At 44.3% G+C, this 11,276-nt stretch overlaps 1 protein-coding gene across 1 annotated transcript; it reads left to right on the top strand.

Moving 5' to 3' along the window:
- The first annotated feature begins 1,166 nt into the window (after positions 1-1,166).
- LOC133888877 (transcription factor bHLH153-like) lies at positions 1,167-7,290 on the top strand. The gene is made up of 6 exons (XM_062329258.1): positions 1,167-1,393; positions 6,008-6,201; positions 6,281-6,346; positions 6,452-6,517; positions 6,607-6,660; positions 6,830-7,290. The coding sequence occupies exons 2-6, from the start codon at positions 6,043-6,045 to the stop codon at positions 6,953-6,955; spliced, it is 471 nt and encodes a 156-aa protein (XP_062185242.1). The 5' UTR covers positions 1,167-1,393; positions 6,008-6,042; the 3' UTR covers positions 6,956-7,290.
- Positions 7,291-11,276: the final 3,986 nt, after the last annotated feature.

Here is an 11,276-nt window from a genome sequence, read left to right as displayed (position 1 = left end):
GCACGCGTTATATCCTGGCAAGTACATCAGATCGTAATCCACAGCGTTCGCGACATGTCTGCTTTTCCGTGTCATACTGAGTTAGAAGAGCAGAAAAGACTAGAGCCTGCAGAGGCAAACACGTACAAGAGAGAACATGCAAGCATGCACTACATTCCCCGAACCGGTCCAGACTCCAGGCGGTGTGCGGACACACAGACAAAAGCTACACGCAACACCTACGTACCTCAGGCCTATCCTTGGTATCCTTGTCCACGCTCGGCGTAGGCGCGCATCGCTGTGCTGTACACAGTACGCTGCACACGCCCGTGTTCCCGTCCCGGCGCGGAAAAGTCGTCTCCGTGCCCGCGCGCAGAGCAGAGACGCAACCCTTTTCACGCGGCGCGGCACAAATGCCACATGAAACGGTGCCAAACGCGAGGAGATCACGATCAGTGCCGACCGAGCTGAGATGATCTCCAACGGGTTCTTTTCACTAGTCATATTCTATTTAAGAAAAAAATTATTTTTTAATACTCTAATGATTTTCTTTCACGATTTCTTCTATAAAAAGATTTATATGTTTATTCATTTCACTAAATATTATCCTTTCTCGAATACATTCAAAAGTAAGCTATTGAAGATAATAAAAAAATAAGAACAGAAAAAAGAATAGAAAAATAAAAGAACGGAACGGACCCAAAGCGCGGCCGGAACCGATCTAATTAACCCGTTTGTCCCTGTCTCGCTTTCTCGCTTTGGGTTGAGCATATGGCGTCACCTCCTCTCTCTCTCCTCTGGAAATTAGCTGTCATTGAAACCGACCGAAAAAATAAAAGGGAAGCGAAAAAAGGCTTACGAAACGCAAGGCACTACTACTCCTCCTAGCCTCCTAGGCATGAAAAGCGGAGCGAACTGCTAGGCGCACATACATGTTCGGCGAGGTGTTGGCACAGAAGACATGTCATGACATGCACTCCCTAAGTCCCTATCCTTGCCATGCCAGCACCAGTTGGTGTCCGCAGCATCGCCTTTTCTGTCGTCCCGTATAGTTTTTAGGAGGTGCACCTAACGATTTCATAAGGAATCCATTTCCAGTCGTCACTGCAGATAGAGTAGAGAGCTCGTTTTTTCTCTTAGAAAAACAGAAAATCTATCTACGACACCACCCACCCACGTAGCAACTCTTCCTCTGCGTATAAATGCGAGCTAAGGCCCTCTCCCTCCCTGCTGATCCCCAAATGTCTCCGGTCCTCTGCTTCCATCCTTATAAAACCCTCCATAAGCCTCTTCTACGCGCACTGCTATCTCCGCCACTGGAGTCGTTTCCCGGCCGGCGACAGATAGTTCGTGCCATCTCGATCCTGTGCTCGCTCTCCTTCCGATCCGGACGCAACGATTGTCATCCATCCTGGTAAGACATGGCCTTTCCGTCTTGTTTCTTCAGTCTCCTCGATCCCCAAGTATGAGTTCCTGGAGGGATATGGTTCTGTATACTCCTAGCTAGATTCTTTAAGAGTACGATGTTAATCACTTCTGCATCATTGTTCGGTAAGCTAAGTAGTGCCTAGCTAGCTGCACCAATTGACCATGGCGACCTTCTCTTTGCTCAACCATGGTGCCATGCATCGACCGGCCTGCCATGTTCGCGTTCAGTTCCTTCTCTTGTGTACACACACTGACACACGGAGAAGGAAGAGAGAGAGAGAGAGAGAGAGAGAACATGGCGTATGTATGTCGCGGCGTAATGCACGTACGTGTCAGTAGGCGCGGCGCAGCGCGCGAGCGGGTCTCGGTTGGCGCGCGTCCTTTCTCGACAGCTGGCGCTCGGGTGGACGGATATCTGGCTACGTCGGCGACCTGATTAATTAGGCGTGACCAAGCGCGATTAGTCTTCAGAAAGGATTTAATTAGTTTGCCGAGATCGATATTAGCGCTGGTAATTACGTCGAGACGAGGGTAGAGTGTCCTAGTGAAGTGGTTTGGATGAAGGTGCTAGTAATGGAGGAGCGATGAGAGAAGGGAGCCTGGATTTGGTGCTAGCTTGGAATTGGAAACAACCTAGTGCTACTTGACAAACTCGTCAATCAATCATGCATGGTTTCTGCTACCAACATGCATCATCGAAGGGGACAAGCGTTTTTGTCCTCTTTGCTTTCCTGATCTCCGTTAGTTCTTCCACACCTATCCTTGTTTCTCAAATAGAGGAAAGCAAATACTAGTATGATCGGTGAGGCTCAGAATTTCTTTTCAGACAACAAGGAAGGTTCAAAAGAGAAGAGATCGATTTGGAGAAAACCAAAAGGATGACACTGGAGTTTTACAGGGTGAGACCCAGCTACTAGCAACACAGTACAGTCCAAACCTGTTTGCTCTGCTAATACGTAGTCATTGGGCCTGTTTGTCTGAAACTCGCAATCATCAGAAATTCAGAATCCCTGGAAGAAGATAGGCAGGCAGGCAGGCACAGCGACGTCGCTGCGAGGTAGCCTGAGCAACAGCTGGCACCTGCTTGTTGTCTTCCAGACCAACAGATGGGACCCCTCCTGACTGGAATATGTGACGACACCGTGTTTGTTGATCATCAGTCATCACAAACCACAATACGTAACAACATCGACTTGTAATTGTAATGAATGAAAGATATAATATAGATTCGTATAACTGTGCTGCAAATGGTGGCTTTCGTTTATGTCCAGATAAGATTACGATTTAGGAGAGCCATCTGGTCAGTGGTTGGATATATACTAGTTTTATATACTATATATGGGCCAAAATTCAAAATTAGACAACATATCTGAGCGTATTACTAAAATATATAATATGTAGTTGTATTTATTAATTTAGCATTTGTATTTGGTACACCGTGTACCAAAAAATCATTTTCGGCACACTGTGTGCTGAATACGAGCAATAGTGCCGTATTTGGCACACCATGTGCCGAAAAACACTTTTTTGGTACACGGTCATATCGCGTCTGCTTTTTGGTACACGGTCAAGTCGGTACTGAAAAAATGTTTTTCGGCACACAGTATGCCGAATACGGTACTGTTGCCCGTATTCGACACACCGTGTGCCGAATAGTTTATTTTCGGCATACAGTGTGCCAAATACAGGTAACAGTGCCGTATTCAGCACACCGTGTGCCAAAAATAGTTTTTTTGGTACACGGAGTACTGAAAATCCATTTTTGGTACACCATGCGTCGAATACGGATGCTAAATTAATAAATACGACTACATGTTGTTTATTTCGGTAAATACGCTCATATATATTTTCTAATTTTGGATTTTTATATATGCTATGGACTCTATAAACATGGAGTGATTATCCTTTGTTTATTTAGGGCTTCGCTTAGCCCTAGTATAGATCTACTACTCTTTAGTTAGTCCTATAGATTCTATAAGTTTTTGAGCTTTGTCGTGAGACGGAGCGGAGATCTACTACTCTTTAGTTAGTCCTATAGGTTCTAGAAGTTTTTGAGCTCTGTCGTGAGACGGAGCGGGGATGGAATTGCTTGTGGGCAGCAGGCTGCTGTCTGTGCGGGAGGAGGTGCTCAGCCTCCTCGTTAGCTTCCCTGCCGGTATCGGGTATGACTCTGACCATGTGCTCTCTTTCTTCATCCTCGTCGTGGCTATGGTCAGGACGAGCGACCCGGACCCGTGTGTCACAGCACAACGGGAAGTTCACGAAGGCGCAGAGCTGTTGTCTAAGCGGCATGAGGCGTTCGTCTCCGTCATTGATCTCAGCGTCAGTTGCATCGTTAGTGCCATCTCCGTTCTGGTTTCGGTCTTCGCCATTCTGGTTGTTAGGGGAAATACACCAGCCCACAGATATTGCTAAAAGGTCACCACCAGTAGCTTCTCTGAAGCCCTTGGGCTTCGGATCCAAAGCAGGAAGCTTGGCTTCCGGAGGCCATAGGCCCCTCTGGCTACTGTCCCTAAGACAGGAGAACAAGCCATCCTCCGGTGAAGCTTGGGGTCGTCTTGTCGCACTTGTTCGTGCAAGATATCTTCTTACGTCAACACTGGTGCCAGCTCTCTACGTCGCCCCGACGCAGGATCTCTCCTCGGGCCTACAGCTGGAAGTTCGTCTTTTGCTGTTGAATGCTATGTCCGGTATTGCTGCCTTCGTCGATGATGTTCCCTGGAGCAGCTGTGGAACATACGTTCGTGTTCAGCTCTATAATGCGTATGCATTTATGTATGGGTATGTGTATGGAAGCAGTATGTGTTCCGCGGAGGGATTATGTGCCATCCCTTTGGCGGATTGTAGCTCCGGGCCGCATGCTTCTTTGCAGGTGGTCGCGGAAGTTCTGATTTCCCTGTGTTTGAGCGGCGATGCAACGACCAATTCGTGTTCAGTAGCTTAGATGTACTTCGGCCATGTTTTGGGGTACTAGATGTTGCGACAATTTCCAATATTTGTAGTTGGTCTATAGTCTCAGCACGAGTGGTTCGCTTCATTGTCTTAGCTCGTTTAGAGCGGCGGAGATCTTTAGAGCTGAAGAAATATTTCCTGGGATTTGGAGATGTAGTGTTACTTCAAATTAATATAAACCTTTTCTCTTCGGTAAAAAAACTATTGAGTTAAGAGGTTGCAATAATATTGCACTAGTATTTTAGATTTTCTTTTTACCACACCGTGCACTGCGTGCAATATACAAAGCACAGCACACAAGTATATCTGAAACCAATGGCTCCTGATGTCCTGCGAGTGCTTGGAACTCTGAACTCTCACGTTTCTAATGTTGATAAGCATTATCTTAGAATATTTGCTTTGACCAATCTGTTATGTAATTGTTTTTGCTCAACTGGGAACACAAGGTCTCGTGAGCCTTGACCTTTGGGCTAGGGTATCAATTTTTCAACTCTGCAGTATAAATCATTGCAGCGCCCTCTGAGACCTTGTCTTCTCAGTGTGATTATTACTTGCAACCAATTATACTATGTTGCCAAGTAGAACCTTCGGATAAGGCCCAAATGGCAGCATTGGAAACAAATAAAATCGTCAATTAACAACCGTACAGTGGAGTATTTAAAATTTTAAACTAATGAAAGTTAGCAGATCAATAGTACAATAATAGAGTACCCGCCAGAATCCTGTAATGCGATTGCTCCCTGCACTCGAGTCCAAAGGTTACAGGCTTTGGAGGAAACTAGAAGCAGCAGCCATTTCTTGCGCTGTTGGAACTTTAGATTATTTTTCTAGAACAAACTTTTCTGTAGAAAAATGGTTCAGACAGTAATTTAATGATACCTTTGACCTTGTCTTGTCATGTCGATCTATCATTGTTATCTGTGAAGTACTTCATCCGTTTTTTAATCCTTATCATCTTTTACTATTTTATTTTTTTTAAATATGTATCACTTCATATTTTTTAAGATATAGTTTTTAACTTTATTCTTACGAATAAGTATCTCTTATCATTCATTTAATAGATTCGAATATTTAGTTAGTTTTTAAAGATATTTTTGTTATTTTTTATTTAAAATTAGTACTATTTTAATATGCATATTTGATCAAAAGTAATAACAAGTATTAAAAAACTGAGTAGTTGGGTACTACTTCTTCTGATAAAAAATAGTAGATTTGTAGCCATATATAGCATTTGAAACAAGTAGTTGTATTTCTTTTTAAAGAATTAAATTTTCTTTATTTTAACTAATATTTAATTAGATTATAAAAATGTCTAATATATAAAAATAATACAATTAGATTCATAATTTAAAATAATTTCACATGTATAGATTTGTAGTGATAAATAGTATATTTTGTGAAAAAATCTGAATTAAAATCTAACTTCGAATATTGAATTAAAATAAATATGTTTACTATTTCTAAACTGAGCGAGTAGCTCGTAAAAAAACTAGGTTTCTTTCCTCGAGGTCAGGCCTTTGAATAGAATGGATGGTGAGTTTCCATGAAACCGACATCCGAACTAACAACTACAGCTGTAAAAGTCAGCTTTTACTCGACTAGGAGCAAGCAAAGCTCATCCTGCCTAAACTTTCCTCCTGAAATTCAGCAGGAAACACAGGGCAAGGCGATAGCGAGCAGAAGATGATGATGACTGAACTGGCCAATCATAGCAAAAGGAGCCACACCGACAGCTACTTCAGTGGAAAAGCCGTCACCACCAGCGGCTCAGAGGAGTTTGGAAGCATGACCTCCAAGAAGCCGAGGAATACAAGTCCAAGAACCGCTCCCGTATCCCCAAAGGTGATGCTGTTAGGATTGCATATCCCTTGCCTGTTGACAGTATGTTTTTCTGAAGTGTTTTTTGGTTGCAACTGAACAGGAGAAGAAGGACAAGATTGGCGAGAGAGTAGCAGCGCTTCAGCAGTTGGTGTCGCCATTCGGAAAGGTATTCAGTTCTGCAATTTTTCTCTGCATTTCTGCCTTACTTTACATCTTTCCAATGGCAACTCCGTCTTACAAGCCCTGCAATCGTCTTCGCTTCTTTTGGCAGACGGATACAGCTTCTGTTCTGGAGGAGGCCTCAGGGTACATCAAGTTCCTGCACCAGCAGCTCGAGGTCTTATTTTCCGTCATTCCACATGGCAGTATGATCTTCAGTTCTCTTGCCCTTCACTTCTGCTCATGGCAATGCACTAACGTTTGCAGGTCCTGAGCTCCCCTTACATGCGTGCTCCTCTGGTGGCCGGCCCTGTGCCTGAGGTGAGCTCACGCCATCACCCGCTTTCACTGGAATCTGAAAACAACTTGAAGGATATGCTAAGCAACTTTGGTCACATGGAAAACCAATTCTGCTACAAGCACACCATTTCTCCGTGCATGGGAAGTGTCATATGATGATAACTCGTCTCCCTCTTGCTATACAATTCAGGATCCCGACCACTACAGCCTGCGGAACCGTGGCCTGTGCCTGGTGCCGGTGGACCTTACGCTGCAGCTGACCCAGAGCAACGGGGCCGACCTGTGGGCGCCGGCGAACACGACCAGGCGCAGGTGAAGAAGAAATCCGCCTCACCAGGAGCCAAGAATCGGAGGCTGGTCTGGTCCGTCTGAACGAATTACTGCATGTGCGGGGTGTAGAACTCCTAGTGCCTGAGCCTGACCCAATTCAATCTCCTAACAGTAACCTAAGCAAGCGTCCCGTTCAGCTTGTATTATAGCAACTTGTCTGTCTAATCTCTCGTTATCGTCGGGCATATATGTATATGACTGCACATGGCGAGACACTGCGTCTGTGATATGTAACTATGTGTTTAGCAGCCTGTTGCTGTCAGCACCTAAAGCAGCACACTGCAGCAATTTAATGCTAGTTCATTAAGATGCTCAGTTTTATACTGTCTCTAATTACAAATGTATATCGTTTTAACATTTTCAACTATTCTCTAAATATAAATTATTTTTAAACTTTTATGTACTTTTTTATCTTTTATTGTATTTTACCATTGTTTGATAAATACTATTATTCTCATAAATAAATGAGTTATTTTTTCTAATACATAATAAATAAAAGGTAATAAGATTATTTGATCTACTTTCTTAATCCTTATGCATAAATTAAAACAATATATATTTGCAATTGGAGGGGTACTACACTAGATTAGCAGTGGCTGTGGGCAATTACCGATTTCGATTTACCATGCGTCTCTGTGCGTTAATTCCACTTGTGGTGCTCCTTTCAGTTGTACTGAAACTGAAACTGCACTGCACCTTCGGACAATGGAGCGACTTATCAGCGTCTCGTTTGGCAGCCCCGAAGCTGCCCGATGGCTGAGATCGAGGCGAGCGAAGAATTCCGAACACACCGAAAGAAATTTTGGAGATAGAATGATATTGTATTCCTCTGTCGCTCCATGTTTGAAGTGTTGGTTTCTGAATTTTGATCAAATAGCTATGAGAGCGTGGTGCCGAGATCCAAAACAGAAACGCTCATTCTAGCCTTTCTTTAAATAAAAGGGTTAATCCTCATTCTATGCTACTTCAATGAAGATTAAATTATTTTTTAAGTAAATTTTACAAAAACACAACTATTTACACATAACTATCACAAAACTACAACTTCTGTATCATGTTTCATAAAACTATAACTAATTACCAACAGTAACACAAAATTACAACTATTTGCATCTAACTATCACAAAACTACGACTTCTAAAATGAGTTTCACAAAACTACAACTATTTTTTACACAAAACTATATATTTTTATTTTAAAAAATACAAATAGTTATAGTTTTATGTAAAAATATAGTTTTTTTCTTACTAGTGACACACGTATTTTTAGTTTTGTTAAACTCACCCTATAAATTATAGTTTTATAATAATTATATGTAAATAGTTATAGTTTTGTAAAATCTACTCATCATTTTTTAATCCATGTTCAAACGCAAGGATTTCACGGGCACCGGCATAATTCCCGCGAGCATCTCACAAAATTCCCTTGGTTCTGACGGGCCTTACTCGTCGAACATTCGGTTGTGAGCCAAGCCCATCTCGATTGGGCTCACCGGGACTGCCCAATACGACACTTGTTTCAGTTGTCACTAGTCGTTCACTACTAGTCCGAAGCACGCCTCGTTAGTTGCGATGTTTAATCAAACCAAAAGTTACGTGATGACCGAGCCTCAGCTCGGTCGGTAGCGCTCGTCGCGGTCGAGCGGCCGGACGCGAGTTCTATCGGCCATACCGCGGTGAATCCGTTCTCGAGCTTTATACACAGTCCATCACACTAGAGGAGCATCCCTGAGATCGTTACTTGCGTGCCTGACGCACACACGTGCATGATTATTACTTGCGTGGACGTGTACGCGTGTGCGTGAGATGTTAGTGGTATAATTTTAAAATAAAGTTAGGTTTGCATTCATTAAAAATAGTTGCGTTTAATTTCTGTCCCGCGGACTAACCTAGCCGGGGCCCTGCATGTTATGGCCTCCTCGCCCTGCATCCACGGGATGAAGCAATCACAGGCCACAATTTTTATCGACGACAGGGCCCCAGCAGCGACTGTTCCCAAGTCGGAGTCACGAATTAATACTCCGGACGAACCGTACCGCTAAACGTCTCTCTCTTTCTTTTTTTCTCCCCGTTCTCAAGGAGTAATGCTTTATGATGGGCGGCAAATATTCAGGCTATATTTCCAACAGGGAGGCTCAGAAGCTGCATGTTCTAACGTTTCACAACGTGGATTCGATTTTTTTTAATGACGTTTATCCACTGGTAGAAGAAGCAGCAGCAGAAATGGCGAATCTTTTGCATGGTTCCGGTCGAGTCCTGGTAAATACGGCGTCTCCGGATCCGGATGGACACTCTTTGAGCTGGGAAAACCTGAACGAACCTGACTACAGCACACCACAGGATCAAACTGACCACAGTACACCACAGGATCCCCATAAAATCAGTTCGGCAAAAGAACCGAGACGGCCACAGAAACAAGCCTGCTCAGCAATCAATCCTGCTCCGTGTCACGGTGTGAAACCCTGCTCCATGCATGACGGGTGCACAGGGACTCGCCGGTCTGTGAAATTAATCCGGTTTTAGGGCGCGTTTGTTTCAGTTTCGGACTGTGACTTTTAACTTTTACAATCCGAAGTTGAAACAGACAGACAGTTTTTTTTATAGTATTTTAAAATCTGCTGGTTGGATTGTGGGAATATAAGAAATTGGTTTTTCTCAGTTTTTGACAGGTTGTGAAAGTCTATTTTATTAAACTGTCTATTAATAGAATCTACAATCTAAAATCTTTTTACAATACAGCTTTTTACAATTTAGCTTTTTACAATTCAGCTTCTATAAACTGCTTTTCAGAATCTCCAGCTGAAACAAACAGTCCCTTAAACGTGAACCTGTCGTCCTGTCCATTCGCATTCTAAGTCCAATGGCAATCCCGTCGTGGTTGTGTGGTTCTCGAGCTGTAAAAAACTCGGTTCATGTGATATGTACGCGCAGGGCGATAGGAACATAGGAAGAACATGGCGTCCAAAATATCGAGCTGCCGAGGCATGGCTGGAATTGAAGCGATCTCCGGCTGGAATGCAGCCTCTCCAGCACTGTAATGTAGACACGTGTGTTGGCCGCGACAGGTGCTGCGAACGGAACGGAATGGAATGGCTATCCATCAGAAAATATCTGCGCTCCGTCGCCACGAGTCCACAAACATCGAAGAGCTGAGACAGACAGCCCAGGCCACTGCACCATGATTCGTTCGCAGCGTCCAGATCTTTTTTCATCCATAAGAATCTCCCCATCGAAGCCGTTTTCTAAACTCTTTGACATCAACCATCGACGGGAGAGATCGTCATTGGAAGTGTCTTTTTGGAAGAAATTCAACTGCGGTTCAGGACGGCAGTTTCCAGCATCAGGGGTCAGACCGACTGCAGTTTTACTTTGCTCATCTTCTCGTTCTGAAGTGTTCGGCTGCAAGTGTCTTTTTGGAAGAAATTCAACTGCGGTTCAGGACGACAGTTCACGTCGACGCAATCTCACGTCATGAGGAAGCATGTGGGTGTGGCACGAATTTCCCTGTCTTTATAGAGCTGTGTTACGCGGACACGGATCCTCTGCATTAATGACGATTAATGTAGAAGATTACTGTTTGCACAGTAATATAAGTCTGTTGCTACAGTTCTCTGCATTAATTAATCACTGTTTACTGCGGATTACTGTATCTGCAGTGTTTGGTTCTACTGTAGTACGAATATGTACTATAGCACCAAATACTGTATCGTTACTGTAGCAATTGATCCAATCCATCCATCTCCAAATCAAGGGCTGTGAAGTGCTCCTAATGCACGCTACTGTAGCTCTCTGCAGTTGCCACTGGCAACTGCAGAGGATCTGTGTCCGTGTTACGCTCATGTCGACGCAATCTCACGTCATGAGGAAGCTGTGGGTGTGGCACGAATTTCCCTGTCTTTATAGAGCTGTGTTACGTTCATGTCGACGCAATCTCACGTCATGAGGAAGCATGTGGGTGTGGCGCGAATTTTCCTGTCGCGTACACTGGCGGACGATGCACGTAGACAAAAGCCCCGTCCGAAAAGGAAGAAATCGGCTCGCTGCTCTCGTGCAACTTGCAAGTGGTTTCGTCGTCTTCAATTCCGCAGAGAAAATCGGGCGGGCGCCCCCATCCCCGCGGGTGGCCCCGCTCGGCGTCAGGACGGACGTCACCGGATCAAAATCCTGGCCCGCGCGGCAGCGCCAGACCGGAGGAGATACTCATACCCCTCGCGTGCAGGGGAAGCCGCCAAGAAACTGGAGAGCGCCTCTCGTCCACACGACCCAACCCGTCCGGTAGCCCACGCCCACCGTCGCGCGATTTATACC

The sequence above is a fragment of the Phragmites australis genome, chromosome 13, assembly GCF_958298935.1.
Source record: "Phragmites australis chromosome 13, lpPhrAust1.1, whole genome shotgun sequence".
Taxonomy (NCBI): Eukaryota; Viridiplantae; Streptophyta; class Magnoliopsida; order Poales; family Poaceae; genus Phragmites; species Phragmites australis.
The sequence above is the reverse complement of the archived record's forward strand: the minus strand, read 5'-3'. Positions and strand labels throughout refer to the sequence as shown.

What these genes read in the sequence shown, in the direction of transcription:
- LOC133888877 (XM_062329258.1), top strand. Translation starts at nt 6,043, where the DNA reads ATGATGATGACTGAACTGGCCAATCATAGCAAAAGGAGCCACACCGAC. An exon ending in TGGTGTCGCCATTCGGAAAG is followed by an intron (nt 6,347 to 6,451) that starts GTATTCAGTTCT and finishes TTCTTTTGGCAG; the next exon opens with ACGGATACAGCTTCTGTTCT. An exon ending in TGGCCGGCCCTGTGCCTGAG is followed by an intron (nt 6,661 to 6,829) that starts GTGAGCTCACGC and finishes TATACAATTCAG; the next exon opens with GATCCCGACCACTACAGCCT.